The following is a 20,235-nucleotide window of genomic DNA, read 5'->3' on the forward strand; positions in this document are numbered from 1 at the left end:
TGTCATCTATCATGATATGAGTTATTCCTGGTTGTTCCTTTACATTACCTCAAACATGTTAGCCAGTGTAATTTTAAGGAGGGCTTGTGTGCAGTTTATAATTTACCATATGACATTTAGGAATACAATCTGATTATCTTACTTTAACAACTGATATTATATAATTTAACAACCTATGGTGTGTCACAAGTTTATAAAAAAAAAGGCTGCCCTTTTTGCAAGCCAGCTTCTTTCCCAGTGGATGTTCAGTGCCAGCTGTCTGTGCTGCAGTAAAGTACTGCTTTCCCAAGCTCCGACCTGTGGGAAAATCTGTTGTGGCCAGTAATTGATTCCGCCCTGCCAGCCCCATTACTCTCCACTGCAGTCAAACTGCCAGTGATCTGCAGAAAGCCTGTTAGCACAGCCCCTTTACTCTTTCTTTCTGTCTCTCCCACTCACACAAACATGCATCAGAATCCCACCAAGTTCTACTGTTAATTCCATCGCTACTTTGGTCCGTCCCCATGCATTGTTTTTATTCCATAATCCACATGCTTTTGTGCAGTTGTTCAGCTTTACCCCACATTTGTCCAGTTTATCGGTCCATATGGAGTTATACTTTCCTAGTAGTTAGTTAAAATGTCCCCTACAACGTCTACTGTTTTCTTAACATAAGCTTATTTTCACAAACAAATTTAACTTTTGCTTCAAAAATAAAGTTTTTTCCACTGGTATCATGAATTACTGCTATGTAGTCCACTCCAGTCACATGTGACAGGAAAGGTTAGAGAGCACTTGCCCGTTTGGGAGATGCCAAAGATATTTATGATCCTTGGAATCATCATGAAAGGGATGAGCCTAGGGTATTTGGCCACCCCTTGAACCCCCCCCCCCCCCCGCCCCCTCAAATTGTGTCATGAAATATTAAGTGAAATCATCTGTCGAGATGGTTGACTTAAGTGTCACAGCCTAACACTTACCACATGTCTAAATAAAGGTAAGTGCCCCCCCTCCCAATTAATATTCAATTAGGGGTTCTGCTCTGCACCTCTGCTTTTGTGTTTCCCAGTCTCAGCTCAGCAGGTGGGGTATAGGGGGGCAGTACGTGTGTGTTTGTATATGTGTGTGTGTGTGTGGGGGGGGGGGGGGGAGGCTCTGGAAGTACACAGGGCTAGGATAAAATGAGGATTTCTGACACATATTCATATGACGACTGTGTCACTGTCCCACGACTATGACTCGCCACATTGATTACATAAAACCACTTTGATCACAACCTATACAAGAGTTTCGGCGGAAGGCATATTTAATTGACCCAGAGAAAATAATTGTTCCATGTGAGATGCAGAGAGATGAGGCCTCAGGCCAAGTGATTTATCAGGGATTCTCATGACTCCAGGAGGCTTTATATAATACCAGCTGAGGGGTGCACTTTCCCATGTTGTAAGGGGTCAGGAGGCTGCCCTCCAAGCACTGTGGCAGTTGTTTTTCACACAAGAATTCCAGCCCACTGTTGGGGGATCTGAGAGAGTATAAAAGAGGAGCAGAGAGTTGTACAGTATGCATCACTTTAGCTCCTGGTGAACCCTCCGCCCACTGCCCTCTGCTCCCGGTGGCTATGTCCCATGGGCAGCTCTCCCTGCCTCTCACTGTAATGACAGAACAAGCAGTGTCTCTGTGAGCGGCAGCCCCCCCTTCATGCCCTTTCAGCCCCAACGTCGGTGTGCTGCAAAGCAGAAGCCTGAGGCGTAGGGAGCGTGTGGGATGAAGGGATGAGAAAGAAGATCAAAGCAGGAAGGATGAAACAGCTCAAAGCACACAAGCAAAAGGCACCTCCCTGACCTCCGCCACACACACACACACACACACACACACACACACACACACACACACACACACACACACACACACACACACACACACACCACACACACACACACACACACACACACACACACACACACACACACACACACACACACACACACACACACACACACACACACACACACACACACACACACACACACACACACACACACACACACACACACACACACACACACACACACACACACACACACACACACACACACACACACACACACACACACACACCATCCTGGCTGTGCAGAACGATTGGCGCCCACCATGGCCTCTGTTTCCCCCCCATCCAGCAGCCGTGTAAAAAGGCCCAGAGGAGGGGCCACGTCGCTCAGGTCGTGTGAGCTTCTCAGCAGATGGTTGGGACCTGCTGGGAACCAGTCCTGAACTCACACCTGTGGCAAACTGGAACATATCTTCCCTTCATACTCTTTGCCTAATATTTAAAGTTTTTTTTTTCCAACATTGCAACAGGCCTTGAAGTCTAATTTCTTCATTCTGTGATTGTTAAGTATTTACAGCATGGCTTTTTTTATTTGATTGTGAAAGCACTTTTTTTATTGTTTACAATGTTTCAAAAGTAAATGATGACTCAGATGGACAAACTTAAAGACTTGTTTTGGGTTCCCGAAAATGGCAGCAGCAGGTCTCCATAAAATAAATAAATCATTTTTGAGGTTTGGTCAAATAAATAAACAAATGATGGACACGTCTCAACTAAAGTATGTGAATGACAATGCTAAAGACTTTCATAGATCTAGATGTAATGTGTGCGAAGTTTACCAAGCATAGAAAAGGTTAAGTAGAAGGAAGGGGAATACAAACATGTTGAAAAGACTTGCATAGTCTGTAAATAGGTGTGTTTAAATGTTTGGTGCCTTTTATGGAATGATTATATATTTTAAGCACTGCTCCGCTGCCAGATTCTCCCAGTGTTAACTCATGGGCTGCTGAGAGTTGCAGCAAAGTTCACCATCAACATGATCAGCTGTGACCGTAGTTTTACCTGCCGGCATATAAAGCTGTCGTTATAACGATCCGAGTCAGACTTGCAAACTCCCCTTTGGCACTGAGGATCCTCTCTCCATTATTCATGAGTCCTCAGGTTGGACCCTGGGAACAAGCTGAGCGAGGCCCTGTGTCAATACGAAACACTGGCCGCCACAATGGGCTCTGCTTCCAACTACACTGTTGACAGACACCAACACAAAGGAGCTGAAAGGGGTCCCCCTCCGTTCTCACACACACTGAAGAATGAGTCAGTGTGCTGCCGCTCAGAGCTGTGTTTGTACAGTATATACAGCTTTTGTCCACGGCCAATGTTCTCCCATCAATGAGGGCTGAAGTGTTGATGAAAACCAGGAGGAAAGGACTTCTCTGTGGCTGCCAGTGAGAGTTCATGTTCATTAGAAGAGATCCTTGCCTGCTGGATGGCACCTGTAGGTACGCAGAACCCCCTCTGGGTGACAGAACAACAAATAATCGGCTTATTAACAACATTTCATGACATATTAGAGCTCAGGCTCTTTGACTATCACATCATTACTGCTTGTCATTGAAGTTAATGAATAATGAATGCACTTGCTCCATGAAATCAAATATTCCACCCGTCTGACAGCCATTAAGGTCTTCATATGTGGAACGCATTGATTCTCTAGTTTCATATTGACAGCTAATTTTGAATTATACATCAAGCACCCACTTTGATTTACATGTGAATAATTATCAATATAAATGATTATCCCTTACCAAAAGCTACAAACAGACTAAATTATGAGAGCATGCAGACCATGTGACTTAGTGACTTTTTTCTGAGTTGTTCTTCTTTTTCAGTAGACAAATTGTGCTTAGGCCATACTTGTTATTTAATCAGAAAAGCTATTAGTCTTTCATAATTCGACAAGCATTTTATAAGTTGCAGACAGTGACTAATCCATTTTGAGTGGTTTAATAAAGTCCCTCTTTGCTCCCAAATGATGTCTGCAAGACCTTTGTAAGACCAATGTGAACGTATTTCAGTGGGAGGCAGTCAGAGGAGGATATAACAACTGAATCCATTTTAATCACAGAGCCCTAATCTGAAATGCCTCTGATTTGCTCTGAGCATCTCCAATCATTGAGGTCTGTATACTCTCTCAGTTTGACTCTCAGCAACACTGAGGAACTCTTATATTTGCACACAACCAAAATGGAATAAAGGTTTCTCTTTGTTTCATGTTTTTATCCATTTGTCTGCATTCACTATCTGCATGTTGTATTGCAATGTCATTCATAAAGAGGATTTAGATTGAAATATATAAACATAGGTGAATTAAATATTTATATTAAAGAGCGGCAAAGTCATTACTTTGTCCTCCTTTATTTTATTGTCTTTTTGGTTTCTCCCAAATGAACTTTAAATCAATTGCCTTTGGGTATGTTTACATTTTTGGGGTTGTGTATATTACTGAAACCATTGGGAGGCAGTATGTGACAGTCTGATACTTGGACACACACCAACTGATATCTTGTTTTCTGCAACAGTGTTGTGGCATAGTTGACTTACAATACCTTAACTTTTGTATATTATATTGAATGTCTAACATTACAATAGTTATGCATTGTAGCCTGCTCTTACAACATTTGGAAATATATTTGTGGACTGAGTTTTATTACAATGACAAATGTTGAACTTTAATAAGATTTGGGGAACCTTTTCAACACGTGTGAGTAGGCTATCCATATCTTACAATGTGTTACAAATGTTTAGTTATGAACAGATCTTCCAGAAACAGCTTTATTTGCTTTTCACAGGCGCCATCTACCGGTCAAACCGAGCGTTACCATTCACTCAGTGAGGGAGTGATGCTGTTTTGTGGCAATTTTTTGCAATTATGGAGGAAAACATTATAACGACCTTTGAATTTAACATTTACTCCATTTTATTGTGAATCTCATTTCACAGCAAATATTTACAAAAATTCAATTTAAATAATATATCATTTTGATGTCCTAATATGTGTTGGTCTTGATTTTTTTTCTTTTACATATTTAAAATACACGCACATTTAGTTTTTTGTGCAATCAAGCAACATGCCTATAAACCAGCTGAATATTACTATTTCTTAATGTCGTTCAAGTTATTATGGATTTGTATTTGTATTGTGTATTTGTCTGGGTCTTAACTTCTGCAGGGGCGACATTCAACCTCACACAACACTAAATCCACTTGATGAATGCAGAATAGTCAGCAGACTTGGGCTAAACCCAGATTTTCCCTCCTATCAAACCCCATGTTAAACCCATAGACTGTAGCCTATATATAAAGGTTAAACCATCATCAAAATCAGATTCAATAGCCACGCCCCCTAATCCTTTCGTTTACATGGCAACGTCGCAGCCTGCTGCTGATTGGATAGCTCTGAATCAAGCAGACTTGATCAGGCTTCAAATATGAGCTTTTCCCTGGGCGCCAGTATTTCTGCTTTTCAGTTGTGAACCTGAAATATATTTGATTGTGTAGCGGACTGAGATTTATCTTCATCATCATGGTTGAGCAGTTTGTTGGAACCTGGGCTTTGCTTTCCAGCGAGAACTTTGATGAATACATGAAGGCAATCGGTATGGATATATTTAATTATTGTAAGAGTATCATAACAAGAGGGGGTGGTTTTAATGATGCATTACAAGTCTAAATGTAAGGGTGGGAGAATCGAAGTTTTCGACAAGCATCCATAGCATCATTTACACCATCAGACAGTTTACAGCATTTGATATTAACCCTCGTTTTGTTGAAGGTGTGGGCTTCGCCACCCGGCAAATGGGGAACATGGCAAAGCCTAATCTGGTGATCAGCGTGGATGATGCTGGGATGGTTTCAATGAAGTCTGAGACTACTTTCAAGACCACGGAGATCAAGTTCAAACTGAACGAAGAATTCGATGAGACCACTGCAGATGGCCGAAAGACCAAGGTGGGTCATCTTCTGTCTGTCAGCTTTATTTTTATAAACGCTATATTGTGTTTCTGACGACCAAACGTGATTTCCAGACCCTGATCACGTGTGCGAATGGCAAACTCGTGCAACAGCAGACGTGGGAGGACAAGAAGACCACATTGGAAAGAGAGATCCAAGAAGGAAAACTAACAGCTGTGAGTAATTAAGATATTGTGGATGGATTTAAACTGTGTTATAATGTAAGATTTCTAACTTTTTAAACATTGTCTCAACAGAAATGTGTCATGGATGACGTGGTTGCAGTGAGGATTTATGAGAAAGGAGCATAATCAAACATCAGTTGTTTTAGACTTTCACATTACAAGACGCCAAATGCAATGAGCTACTGCCAAACATGCAAATAAAGTCTGAACTGTGAAAATCTGTCATAGTTGTGCATTCATTTATTTACTTTTTGTTATTTACCCAGAAGAAAAGGACTACACTTGACTGTCCTTAAAAGGAACCAAGGGAATCAAGTACTGTGCATAAATCAAGTTGTAGGCCTAATTCAGTTGAAAAAAACCGTTATATACAGCCTACGAAAAAGAACCAGCCATTTTATGGAACATAAGGTTCAACAATCAGGATTTGCATGCTACCTCTTTATACTTTTAAAAAAAGGTATTTTTGGTCAATTACATTTTTTAGGCTTTTATTGCTAAATGAATGTTCAAAGCATGACTAAATTGGTCAGAATTAACAAAATCAGTAAATAAGACCTGATCTAATTATTTTTAAAATCTGCTCCTTCGAATGGGTTGGTTTAAATTAAGATACAATGGCCAGTTAACCAGTTTTAAACCCCTCCATCCTCCCAATCTCTAAAGCTTTAGATGTGGATAGTGGGCTTGACAGAGGCCTTTTGTTCAAACAAGAAAAACATGTCTGATCAGAGCAACCCTCATGTGGGTGACTGGGTGGTTGGAAGGCCAAATCCCTGCTTGGGGTTAAAGCAGTGACCCCTCATTTGTGCCAAGCCCCTCTTGTCTTGGAAGCAAAGATGTGGAGCTCAAGCAAGTGCACATTATTTGTGTTGATTAGGGTTATTTGGGGGAATAGGTTGAGGCCCAAATTCTTTGTTAAAATTCCAGACAAGGGAAGGATTGTGGTGCTCAAGAAACAATATCTACTAATAAAAAGCCGATTTGTTACATCATAAGACCATGCACATTCATTCAGGCATTTGGCATATCTTGAACATGAATGGTTTTACATATAAAATAATGTGTAACACCGTCTAAATAAATGCTCTTTTTTAAGGGTCTTAAGGGTAGGTAATTTTGGAGAAACCAGCTCGAGTGCGCTAGAATTTGAAAATACACAACCGGAAAAAATCTGCCACTTCCTTACAGAGCCCCAGAGCCATATGCAGAGCCCCTCCTCCAACACACACGAACGCGCAAATGACCAATGAGGGCACGAGATAAGTTTGTGCCCAGATGGAAGGCAGGTAGGCCATCCAGTTATTTTAGCCGGCCCGGCTAAAATGATTGGTCGTGCTTTTTACAGTACTACGGCTTGTCAAAGCACTTAAGATATTCATTGCTATCGGGATGTTAAGTACTACGGCTTTTACAGCACTACGGCTTGTCAAAGCACTTAAGATATTCATTGCTATCGGGATGTTAAGAGCATTCCATGGAATATAACAAAAAGTGTATCTTGAGCCGGTTTCTCAAACTTACCTACAAAGAAAAATAACTGGGTTTAAATGATGTCAAATTCTCCCACTCATTTTAGATTCATGAATACCCTATTGTTAATGATCAAGCTCAATTACTATAGTGTGTGGAAGAAGGCTTATACAACCAGACCTCCTTTGACATGGGTTTCCCCTTTAAACACAATCACACCATCAGCTGATGAATTGATCAGATTGTTATTCAACTTGGCTGCTTTGTGTAAAAAGGTGACATGCACTTATTTAATGTGTCATATTATAGCAAATATATATATATATGTTATAATTGATAAATCATTACCATACAACATCAATATTACAACATTTAAATAAATATTACCAGGACCCAAAGTGATACATCAAACAGCTTAAATATGAGTAGCAGCAAGCAATGTGAAGTGATTAATCCAGCAAAGGTTTGAAACTAGACATATCTCTCAAACCTACAACAATTCAGAAAAATCTCATTACCCCAAAACTAATAATGTAATATTCATAGCCAAAAGCTCACTGCAGTTTATTTCTCGCAGAAATGCTACTCCCTTGTGGCTGATTCTTGTGATAGCAGGCATGATTGGACAGTACCATTATATTCTCATAAGGGGGTGAAGTTGGGGCAACATTTATTAATGTTTTATGTTATTTGAGTTTTAAGTGTCATGAGCGTTTGTCTGTCTTTAGAAAAGACATATATTATTCATTTGAAGGCAATATAGTCTCAAACAATAAGGATTATTTGACCATAATGTTTGTTTTTAGTGAGCTGCCACATGAGTTGATCCGGAAAGTCATCGTACGTGACGTCAAACTCATCAAACATGGCTGACGAAGAAAACACAAACATGGAAGTCGATAAGGTAAAGAATAAACCTTTTGCGAACTCAGTTAAGCCTCTCGTTGACGAGGTAAAGCAACGAATAAACCACCAGAACGATGTCAAAGTTAAGAAAGACGCTGGTGAAAGCTGTACCACAACAGAGTATTGCGAGAAGCTGCAGGGTTGGATGTGGCAGTACTACAGTGGATATGTCAGCTGGCAGAGCTGGGTGGCAACCATGTCCTGCCCTTATTACTTACAGTCTGAGACTGGACCGTCGACGACACCGCTTGATATCAACTCAATGAACTGGTATAATGGTCCGTTTGGGCTTCCGTCGTCGAGCTATCCACCTGCCGGCTCCTCGCGGGCAGGTGAAGCCGCCGGTGGGGCTGCGGTGACCGCTCAGCCGCAGCAGCGCCAGGAGAACGGAAATGCACAGAGACCAGGTACAAGCTGCTGGTGCTTTGCGTTGACTTTTTAAGTTTCCAAATTGTTATAATGTGAGGTTATAGACCCCCACCCTAAACATACTGTATACAATCATCTAGTCCATGTCTATTCGTTTTTTTTGCACTAATTTTGATAGTTTACAACTTACAAAAACTCTTAACATATAGGCCTACAAAGATAAACGTTTTCCTTTTATTTAATGCTTGGTTATTGGTATAATATTTCTCTCTATTTCTTTTTTAGGTACTTGTGCTTGAGGTCTTATCTATTCTTATTTGCCCATCTTTGTTACTTGCTGTTTTGTTTATTTTTTTGTCCATGCATAGAAAGCAATGGTTTAGACACACTTGGCCAATAAAGGTGAATTTGAGTCTGATTCTAAACAAGTCTCAGGTAAATAGTTATATTTTATTAACCGTACCAAAAAACCAAACGAAAAGATGGTTACCATACTTAAAATACTTTATTCAAAACCTTTGGGAACTGGATCTCTGTAAGCCAGACTTAGAGTTGACTATAACTGCCTGACTTTCTTTTCTGCTATACTTTTCGCCAGGTCGGGAGTATAGCATTCCTTCACCTCTCCAAAGACTCCTGGCTGAGGTGGTGGATTTCTTCATACTGTTTTTCATCAAAGCAACTATTATCATCAGTATTATGCATCTGAGTGGAATCAAGTGAGTTTCTTACTTGTATGCTGATGAAACAATATTTAGGCCTGTGTTTGTATCCCTTTAAACTTTAACTGTAATTGAATAAACACCCTTAGGATTAATATAATAGAAATGCTTCATCTTTTTCAGAGATGTTTCCAAGTTTGCCATGCATTTCATAGTGGAGGAAATCGATGAGGACACATCCATGGAGGAGCTACAGAAAATGATGCTTGTTGCTCTTGTGTACAGGATATTAGTGTGTTTTTACGAGGTGAGCACTCATGTCAAAATGTTGAGCATGCTATGACAGACAAAGTCAAACAAAACCGTGGTCTTAATCTTAACTGTTAACTGTTTCTTTGGACATTTTGGAAAAGCCGCCATGCATTAAAGTAGCACCATTCTCTCATCAGATTGTGTGCATTTGGGGAGCAGGAGGAGCCACACCGGGGAAGTTTCTTGTTGGACTCAGAGTTGTAAAATGTGACTCATCTATTCTGGTTCAGCCTAACAGGGTGCTTGTAGTGCCCGCAACTAATGTCTCTCTGTCTGCGTGAGTAGTTCATTTTAAAGATTATCTTTTGGAATTTTCACAATAAACATGACCTTCTCTCTCCTGTTTGCTAATGCCTGTCTCTGTCTCCCTCTGCAGATCAACTGTCCGAGCCTTGAACAAGAACTTTTCAATTGCCTTCTTTTTCCCCGCCTTCATCACACTTCTGTTTTTCCAGCACAATAGGACTGTTTATGATATGGTAGCTGGTACAATTGTTGTCAAGCGCTCCAGATGACGCAGGAGAAACCAGAAGAAAGTCCTACTCAGCAGGCACTGTGTGTGTTTAAAAAGACCTGCAGAACCCAGACCTCAGCCTTTCAGGGTATCAGCAGAAAACACAGGAGCATTAAGATGAGAGTTGGATACACATATGAACTATTTCAGCTCCTTAATACTTGGGTTTGGTTTATCTCGGACACACACTGTATTTCTGCATGTATTTTTTTACATGCTGCTTTCAGAAACTGTTCCATGTGCCAAGTTAATGTCTACTTTGAAGACAGGAATAAGGATGGCATATGTCACCTTTTCATTAATACAACATTTGCCTCTTTTTAAATACTAATCTTTCAGATTAAGGGTGAATGTCTTGTATCAAGCAGTATTGAAGTTGCTAACTATTAATTTATGAGATTATACCGTCTGTATCTATTTGTATTAAAACGTGTCTTAAGAATTGTTTGCCCTGATTTTTCAGTCATTGACTTTCGTAATGCAGGATGGATGCCTATTGATCGTGTTTTTCAGATGGTGAAATGCTGTGGTTCTAAAACACATTTAAATGTATTCAAAGGAAATGTAAACCTAATCACAATTTATCTTCCTTTTACTCTGACAGCAAGTGTGTGGCAGAAAATATTATGTATTACACAGTTTATGTGATTCACTGTTTTTGCATTTAAGAAAATTAAATGAAAACACCACTATTTATCTGCATGTTGGAGATGTCTGTCCTTCAGCATCTTGTCTGCTGTTCGATAACTCTTACTGGACTTTCAGACAGTGATTTCCACCAACAATCAAAACACAAAATAATCCAAAACATTTGTTTAAAAAGTCTTCATGTGTTATTTTCTAACTCATGGAAAGGGGCATTAAAGCTGCTTTTGAATCTTGTGGTCAGCCTAAGATTAATTTTCTTTATATATTTTTTGTTTAGTGTGCCATTTACAACTTTAAGATTGTGTCCAAAATCGTCTCTACTCTCACACTAAAATATATACCCCAGTATAATTTCTTTAAGAAAATAAATCAATTAATCTTGTAACATAATCATTAAATGCAGTCATTCTAAATAGTTTTCTTTCCCTGTTGTAAGAAGATGAAATAGTAGTTAGTGGAGTTTGGCTCCATCTAGTGTATATTTGTCATCACATATCGCTCTGCCCATCTGGTGATGCCTCATGCACATGCACTGTAAGCTTAAAGCATGGTTACCTGCATTCAATAGTTTTAATGTAAATCACAGTAAAACATCTGTCCAGAAAGTGAATAATTCTCTACCTCATTAAGGAACAACCTAAATCAACTTGTTCCAATAAATGTCTCCTCCATTCTTATAGCATGTCATCCATACTTGCAGAGGACGGCTAAAGCTCTAATTGTTGCCAATGAGTTGACATGGTGATTGTGTTAGGCACAGTAAGTGGCAGCTTCATCTGACAGCCACAGATGGTAGCCCCAGATTACAGAGTGACCCCCCCATCCCACATGCTGCTGCCATGCACCATGCCATTACTGTAGGCAAGGGAATAATATAACTCATAGTTGTGATAGGTTTTACCGAGGAACAGAAAGGTGTGGGCAGACATTATCCACCATTACTGCTCTGAATATTGATGAGGGAGTGTTGCTGTGGTTGGAGTTGAGGCATGTTTGTAATCTATGTTTGCATCCACGCCTTGGCTCGTATCCAAAGGGAATGTGCAGGAGAAAGATTTTAGGAAAGCTCAAGGGAAACATAATTACTACAATATATTACAGACCTTTGGTAAAAACTATTGTGAAACACAGACAACGTGTCACAGAAATCCAATGATGATGGCAGTGCAGATAACTGACTCTTACTATTACAATACATAATATATGGTAGACCAATAAGTTGAACTGAGACATGAAGTGAAATCACTGCAACTATGTTCAAAAACATTAGTCTGTTATCTACCCCATGTTCTGTGGCTATGTTTTAATGCTTTGCTTGACAAATCGAGTTCCTTGGTGCCACATGGCATGCCATACGGCATCGAGTTGGTAAGGTATTCAGCCTGAGTTTCTGCCACCCTTTTTGGCTCTTTTAACAACAGTCATCTCAGGCAGCATGGAGGCCTCACAGCTTTCTCTGACAGCCATGTGTCTGTGTCTGAAATATCCACATGGCCGAGGGATAAGGTAAACAGTCTGGGCTCAACTGGACTAAAATATGCTCTATGAATTATACAATTGGTGTCCTTCTTGGTCAGTATTCATTCATAACACACCGACCTGATCCACCACAACACCCCTTCCCGCAGCCTTCGTTCATCAGAAGCGAACCTCCTCTCTATCCCCACACGAACCAAGCTCCGAACCTGGGGGGACAGAGCCTTCTCCATCGCTGCCCCCACCCTCTGGAACTCCCTTCAACAACACATCAGAGACTGCACTTTCAAAACACTGACCAAAACACACCTCTTCAGATTGGCTTTTAATTTGTGAATTATGTTGTGTTGCTGTTTTAATATTTTTTATTCTATTTTATCTCGTTTTATCACCACTGTAGCGTCTTTGAGCACCTGAAAAAGCGCTTTGAAATTAAATGTATTATTATTATTAAGATGTACTAACATGTCAGCTGCTGCTGCTCTTCACTCACACATCAGCAAGCTCCAGGTGTTTTGAAGTTATGGAAAGGTGCTGTGAACTGAAATGCTGCACCCGGTTGTTTTTATTTCTGCCAGTGTGCCCAATAGAATTCCTCTCAAGTGGAGTCAGTAATTACAGACTGGCTGGCTGGGTTCTGCCTGAGTGTGTTGAGAGGGCTGATCATGAAGAGGAGACCTGTTGACTGGGGTGGGATGCAAACGCCTGCTCCAACACTTGAGGTGTCCTGGAGGACACAAGCATTTATGAATGTATAAATGTGCACACTGTTTGACATACATTGTACGTTTCTTTTATTATTTTGAGGAATATTGGAATGAATTATGCCATACTGTATATAACATATTGTAATTGATTTGAGAATATATGTTGAATATTAATTTATGGATGTGTTATGTTGTTTATAAGGTACCAAAACTATTGTCGAGGAAAGTGTGTAAAAGAAGGAGGAAGATTGTTATTTTCAAACAAAAATCTTTAAATCCAGCTGCCTTTCTCAACCCTGTCATTATTACAAAGCCCCTAAGGCAATCTAAAATGGATGTGAGCATCACATCAGCACGGTACCATTTGGGATGTACTTCCATTTACAATGCTAAAAAGTTAGGAATTAACTCAAGAGAATAAATAAGAGCAAGATTATAAATAAACTTTTCCAAAATGGTGCGTTGCCTGTACTGAAGTTCATTTTAATGAGGTGAAAATGATATGAGTAAAATGTGGATGAGTGGTGTAGAAGCATGAAGACGTTGAGTGTGTGTTTGTTGGGAGACAGCACTGCAGTACAGTATTCGTACCGTTTTGATGACATAAAATACCATTATGGTTTCCGGGTGTTTATGTTTTTAACAGAGTAGATTTCTGCTTGAGGCAGCAAGAACCTTGAGTTGTCAAGACAACCATGGAGGTTGCATTGGTTACAGCAGAGAATCGGCTTTTACTTTCCTTCTCAGATTATCTCGCTTAAGGGTAACAAAATATCCAATGGCAAAAGCTGAATGTATATGTTTGAAGTGAAAGGAAGAGGGGTAGAAATGAGCGTAACATATTTTGGCCTCCTGGTATCACCTTGAAAATCCTTAGCAACTTTTGTCTGAACTTTGTCTCAAAGTCTGTGACGAGGATCCACTTCCTCACTGATGGTCTAAGAAGGTGCAGAAATACACATACACCTGGCAGAGCTGCATTATTTACAATACAATGGAAACAACAACCTTAAGACCTCCAAAGAACACGAGACCAATAGGGAATACAGAGTGAAAAAGTTATCTGTCTCAACATAGTTAAAGTTTAACTATACCAGGGGTGCCCAACCTTTTTTGAACCGAGAGCTACTTTTAAAGTTGCCAGTCTGCCGAGATCTACCAGTCCAAATCGAGAGGCGTAGCCATTACTGACAGCCTACTATCGGGTAAATACACATTTCTATTTGTATAAAACTGACCTTTGTACGATTAATACTTCATAAAATACTGCAGATCCTTTATCTTACCTCTTTCTAATCTACACACATACAAATATGTAACTGAAGTTACACAACAGTATTGTTGAAACAGAGTTGGAGTTTATTCACACGTCACTACAGTGGGTAATGTTTTCAAGAAACCTTGAACAGTGCTGCCACATATGACACAGGAAAAAAAGAAAAGATGCTGAACCCTTTCTTTGCCATTATATACAAATAGTGTTGCTACAACAGTATAAATGAGGCTTACTAATAAGACAACTCAGATCTGAAGCTACACAGGAATCTGCTGCCAAAGTGCAATAAAAAAGACAAAATTAATAGAACCAAACCCTTTTTTTGTTGCATTTTAGTAGATTATAAAAAGAAATGCCTTTAAAATAGGATGCAAGCAACACTAGTTTCTTAACCTGAATTGATGATAGACTATAATCAATTTAAGTTTGCATTCTTATACCATTTTGTCCAATAATCATAATGAATAAGTTCAAACAAACTAAAACTTACAGCTGATTAATAACGGTATCTAACTTGAGTTTTTATTATATCAAAAACCTGTTGAAATGCTTCTGTTATTTTTACTGTCCCCCAAAAGCGTGTCGGCAGCCTCCAGGAAAGCTTCTTTCACAACTTCGCCATCTTTGAAAGACTTCATGTGTTTCGCAAGAACGTGCCTGACACGATAAGATGCTATGTTAGCAGCCTTGCTCTTGTTGTTGGGCCTGGTGGAAATGGACTGCTGTGCATTTAGCTGTCCTTTCAGGCCCCTCCCCTTTTGGAGCGTAGGGCAGAATTAGGAGGGAATTCCGTCTCGTAGCATTTGTGCACTGTTTTGAAATGCCGCTCCTAAATTACCCTTCTTCGATAAAGCTACGCTCGCATTGCAGATGAGACAGATGGACTTTGAATTGGAATAGATACAAAAATAATCATCCTCCCACTCGGAGTGAAAATTATATATGTTTTGCTTCTGCCATAATTGCGGTCTTGTGTGTGTGCGGACTGTTACTCCTGTTGACACGGACAACGTTAGCGAAATAGTGCACTGCCCACCAGCCACGCCCCGACACATGGGGTCACGCCGGCCAATCACAAAGCTTTGATGCGTTCAAGTGCATTATTCTGCCATAGGAAGATTATGTTACAGGACATTAACGATAAAACAGAATATTGTTGTTCTAGTTTTAGACACATCTCGCGATCGACTGGGAATCTCCTCGCGATCGACTGGTTGGGCACCCCTGAACTATACTAATTTCTTATACTTTGTTTGTTTGTTGTACTTTGTTTTGGTTTATTGGCGTACCACAACAAGTCGTATTTTTACTCCTTTCTGCCTTTGTAATGCAGTGCAAGCCGGTATTGTTTGCCTCAATTATATGAATTTTTAAAAACCTATTTCACTTATATGTTGGTGTTATATTACCCATGTTTCCATAACATCTGTACATATTACAATTATAATATACATACAGTGTGTAATAAGAATAAGGCTATGTTTTATTAAATATTGGAATTCAACACAAAATCCAAGCTGTAAACTTCAGTATTGAAGTTCTTCTCTCAAATGTTAAGAATGAGTATGGTTTTGACTTAAACCGCAAAGATGATGTTCACAAAAGAATGTGTAAATAAAGCATGAAAGGTAAAAGGGAGTGGCTGTATCCAATTATTAGTTTGCTTTCAAAATGAAGTTAATGCTGAGATAAACATATATTTTTATTAAAGATTAATGTACAGCATCCAACCCTAAACTGCAGGTTATAAAGTCCATACACTGCCCTCTGTTGTGTGAATCTGGTATTGAAGCAACACCACAGCAGGAGGAGTGGGCAGGATTTCACAGAGGTCACTGAGGTCATTTCAATGCCATGGATGCATGCTGATTACTTGTAAATTGTACTTTATAATTACATTATTGTCAAAAAAACAAAACAAATAATGTTTTCAAGGGAATTTTCTTTCTGCATAGTTTGTCTTGCTGTTAAACAATCAAACAATTCTCTGGCGCATATATCTTAGGAAACTAAACATTAACTTTGCTTCCTGGATGCACATTGTGCTCAGTCTTTTTTTAAACCATTTGGTGTTTTTCTGATTGATTTGGTTCATGTGTTTGAACAAACTCTTCTGAGTTCCTTCAGAAGCTTGTGTTCCTCCTCCACAAATCACTCCCACCCAATCCTTTGGTTGCCTAAACTATGTTCTGGAGACGTGCGCAAGCAGTGGCTTGCTATTTTTAGCTGAATGAAAAGAGTCTTGGCACTAGGATGAAATCTGTTTTGTTCTGCTGAATTTGGCTTCCACCACATGCACAGTATCTACATGCAACAGAGTAAGATAACTTAGTTGATGTCTTCCTACAGCAAAACCACAACGATTTTTCCAGGAAGAATCAGGCAACTTTCTAATAATACGTTTGCTGTCTATCATGTGAGAGGAATATCTTGTGTTTTTGAAGGATCTAACAGGTTGATGGACTCCCTCAGATCACACAGCCACTGCCTCAACTATGAATCACATTACACTTGTTTTGTACAAGGAAAACATTCGTACCATACGTGAACCAAAACATTTCCAAAGTTTGCGCCTCTGATGCAAAATGACACACAGTTGTATAGTTTACAGAAAAGGATTACAAATATACGGAACTCTATGAATGAAGGGCCTTGACCTTATAAAAACCATCAAAGATGTATGTGTATTTTGAAGAACCACACGTGTTCATTTTCAGAGTTTCAAGTCGCCCACCCACCATTCCTTTCATATTGAGACATTTTATTATTTTAATAATGTTCAAGGTAATTTAAAACCATGTTAGGCAGTAGGCACTCAATTATTGCCCTATTGCAATTACAGCTGGAATTCAAGGACCATCTCTCATAGATTTTGAGCGTACTGATCACAATAATGAAGCTGAGTGGATGTAATGTTCACACTCCTCTCCCACGAGCACATGCACCCAAATAGAGAGGTGAGGTCACTATCACCTGCCTGTTGGATTTGCTGTCCCTTTGCTCTTTTCATTAACTGCTGAATTCACTGGCTTTCAATAGGCTCTTTCAGCGTGTCATGCTACACCACCATTGAGCTACAGCCACGTTGCCACCCATCTTTCTTAATGGGGACTGGAGACTGTGGAGCTGCCTTGTTGCCATGGCAGCAAGCGCTTTCACATTCTCCCCACATAGCGTGGAGTGTGCATGTTGTTCCCTCCAAACAGGAGCTCGCCACAGCAGAGACGGGTCTGCTGCTCTCAGTCAGAAACTATCCAGCCAGGGTTATTTACCTCCCGCTCTGATACCAGATGCCCTTTTAATCCAACCACCCACACTCCGCTTTCCATCCTCTTTATTACTGTTGCTTCGTATTTCCCATTGGCTTCTCTCACAAACTGAAGTTTGCTCCAAGACTTAGCCTTCTCCAATACTTTTTAATTTTCATTCTGGCTTTGTTGTTATTACTTGTCAGGGGTTTAACCTGATATAGGCAGCTTCACATACTATCCTAGTGAGGGGAATATTGGGGCTAACTATTGCCCCAACATGTACAAGGCCCTCAAAAAGCCTAAATGTTTGCTGTTGTTGGGCATTGATGGAAGAAGTACTAATATTCTACTCAATTAAAAGTATAACAATATCACAGTGTAAAATATGCATTCAAATTCTAAAAAAGTATAGGCCTACAGACAAAAATACTTAGAGAACTAAAGGTAAAATAACAACTCATGAAGGGAGAATTGTCCAATTCAAAATAATATTACTAAATGATTGTATTTATGCATTAATGTGTTGATCATTTCATCTTTCTAGTTGAATTGCTTATGCTGAGTAGGACTATAGCTTGTGAATTGACTAAGTAACTAGAAACTAAAGCTGTCATATACAGTTAAATGTTGCCTACTGGAGTATAAGTAGGCCTACAATATTTGCCTCAGAATATGTCAAATATTTCTAACTTCACCCAACTCTGCGTGGGGAAATAAATAGTTTGAGAAGTGTTTCAAATCCAGGGGGCGTTCCCCCTCTAAATGTGCACAGTTCAGTCTACTTCAACTTCAACGGTAGGTTTGGTCAATTCTAGTGCTTAGGACTTTATTTGAATCAAAAATGTCATTTAAAATAGGAAAGTCAGGCTATCAATAGAGAGAGAAAAAAGATCCAGCAAGAGCAGGAAACAGTCAATAAACGTCATCGCAACTTGCTAGCGGTGTTAAACAATACAATGTGTTATTATTGGTAATCCAGCTAGCTAACATGGCTAGCAAGTTATTCAATAGTTAGCAGCGTTGCTATCAGTTTCCGAAGTGAGTAACGTTACTTCTTCCACCACTGCTTTAGTATATAAAACCATCTCCAACTCTATGCTAGCGTGACCCAAACACTGCGGTATTTTAATGTTAATTCTATTAACAGTGAAGAAAAATCTATAATTGTGCAAAAGTTCAATAATGCCAACAGTAGCCATTTCTCATCTGTGACACTTTGCATCATACATGCTTCCCTTTGCTGTGTGTCAGGATCAGGTCAGGATCAGTGTATGTCTGGACATGTCTGCTGCATGAGGAGGCTCACTTAGCCCCAGTGAGTGTATGGTGAGGATACAGAACACAGTGTGTGGGAAAAGATGCTTGGATATTGGACACTGATCAGTATCAAGGTAAGGTGTTTCATCTCCTTAGATTTGTGATGAGGGTGTGTTTTAAAAAGTTAACCCGGACCTTAAATTGAAACTAGTGTTTTGCCCTATGGTTTTGCCTGGCAGTAAAGGTCATGCAGTGTTAAAACCTGCAGTAGCCCACTTGAGTCCATTGTGTTTCCTGCTAAAGGCTACTATGAGTAAGAGAGCCCTGAGAGGCAGTGCAAACATAGACTGAATAGTGCAAACAGACATCTTTGTGTTTAAAAATGGAGGAATGTAAACATAATGCTATATTGCTTTGTTGAGGTTGTATTGTGGAGTGCTTATGCTGAAACTGCTATTACCATGAATATTTTTACTTTAGCCACATTTATATTCCTAATCCTCAGAGTATCTTCTCCTTTTAGAAGTTTAATGTTTGTAAAATGACATAGATCTAGTTATAGTTTGAGCACTCCCTCTCATTAAGTGTGCACTGTGGAATGTATCACTTTGTTGTGTGTGTGCTCAGAATAACATAGATTATGCAACTAGATTAGCAAAACCCCTCTGTCAGGTTGGACCACAATACTCAGCATCCAATCGTATTGAGTAGTAGATGACAAGATGTTAACAAACATTATATAATCCTGATTTGTGTTAAATACTTTCTGGTTACGCTTCAGACTACACCTCTCGCACTCAGAGTCATTATTTCCAATTTGCAGTGTAATTGTTTTGTATGGTTTACTAGTAGAGTACTGCTGATACATGTAGGTACGAGGGATCAAACAATCTTAACTCCTTATGTTGTAATGTAAAAAAAAACGTATGGGGAAATAATATTGTGTACTTACAAGGAACTTCAGCAGATTGGGATGGACTGACTGCCTTTCTATACAAAATATCATTCTCAGTTGCTGTGTGTGTGTGTGCAATTTTATGTATGCAATTTAGTCATGACATAACGCACAACATTGTGTTTAGCTATGTACATTACAAGGCTTATTTTGTAGAAGGAGCAGCAATATGTGATTGGTTGCATTCTCTGAGTTTCCCCCAGTATGCAGTGTATGGAGGACACCCTGCTTGTCCTGTCTGCAGAGGAGCAGATAGCTGGCTCTGGCCTGATGCTGAAGCCATTGCAGTCTGGCTCTTTCCGCTGTGTGCTTTACAGGATAAGGAGGAGGCCTTCGGGTGAGGAGGGCGCCAGTGCCAAGTGGCTGGACGGGGGGGGTGTTTATCAGCGCTGCCTCTCTGCACTGAGGGAAATATCTCTGGGGGGA

The 20,235-nt window shown here is 39.8% G+C and overlaps 2 protein-coding genes across 2 annotated transcripts; both read left to right on the plus strand.

Moving 5' to 3' along the window:
• The first annotated feature begins 5,272 nt into the window (after positions 1-5,272).
• Positions 5,273-6,226, plus strand: fabp4b (fatty acid binding protein 4b). The gene is made up of 4 exons (XM_034228182.1): positions 5,273-5,463; positions 5,640-5,815; positions 5,893-5,994; positions 6,076-6,226. Exons 1-4 carry the CDS (start codon positions 5,391-5,393, stop codon positions 6,127-6,129), a joined length of 405 nt encoding a protein of 134 aa, XP_034084073.1. The 5' UTR covers positions 5,273-5,390; the 3' UTR covers positions 6,130-6,226.
• A 2,091-nt stretch (positions 6,227-8,317) lies between these two features.
• On the plus strand, positions 8,318-10,684 carry LOC117554040 (protein FAM8A1-like). Its single transcript, XM_034228251.1, has 5 exons — positions 8,318-8,789; positions 9,350-9,470; positions 9,597-9,720; positions 9,863-10,002; positions 10,102-10,684. The coding sequence occupies exons 1-5, from the start codon at positions 8,342-8,344 to the stop codon at positions 10,238-10,240; spliced, it is 972 nt and encodes a 323-aa protein (XP_034084142.1). The 5' UTR covers positions 8,318-8,341; the 3' UTR covers positions 10,241-10,684.
• The last annotated feature ends 9,551 nt before the right edge of the window (positions 10,685-20,235 follow it).

Source organism: Gymnodraco acuticeps, unplaced genomic scaffold, assembly GCF_902827175.1.
Source record: "Gymnodraco acuticeps unplaced genomic scaffold, fGymAcu1.1, whole genome shotgun sequence".
NCBI lineage: Eukaryota > Metazoa > Chordata > Actinopteri > Perciformes > Bathydraconidae > Gymnodraco > Gymnodraco acuticeps.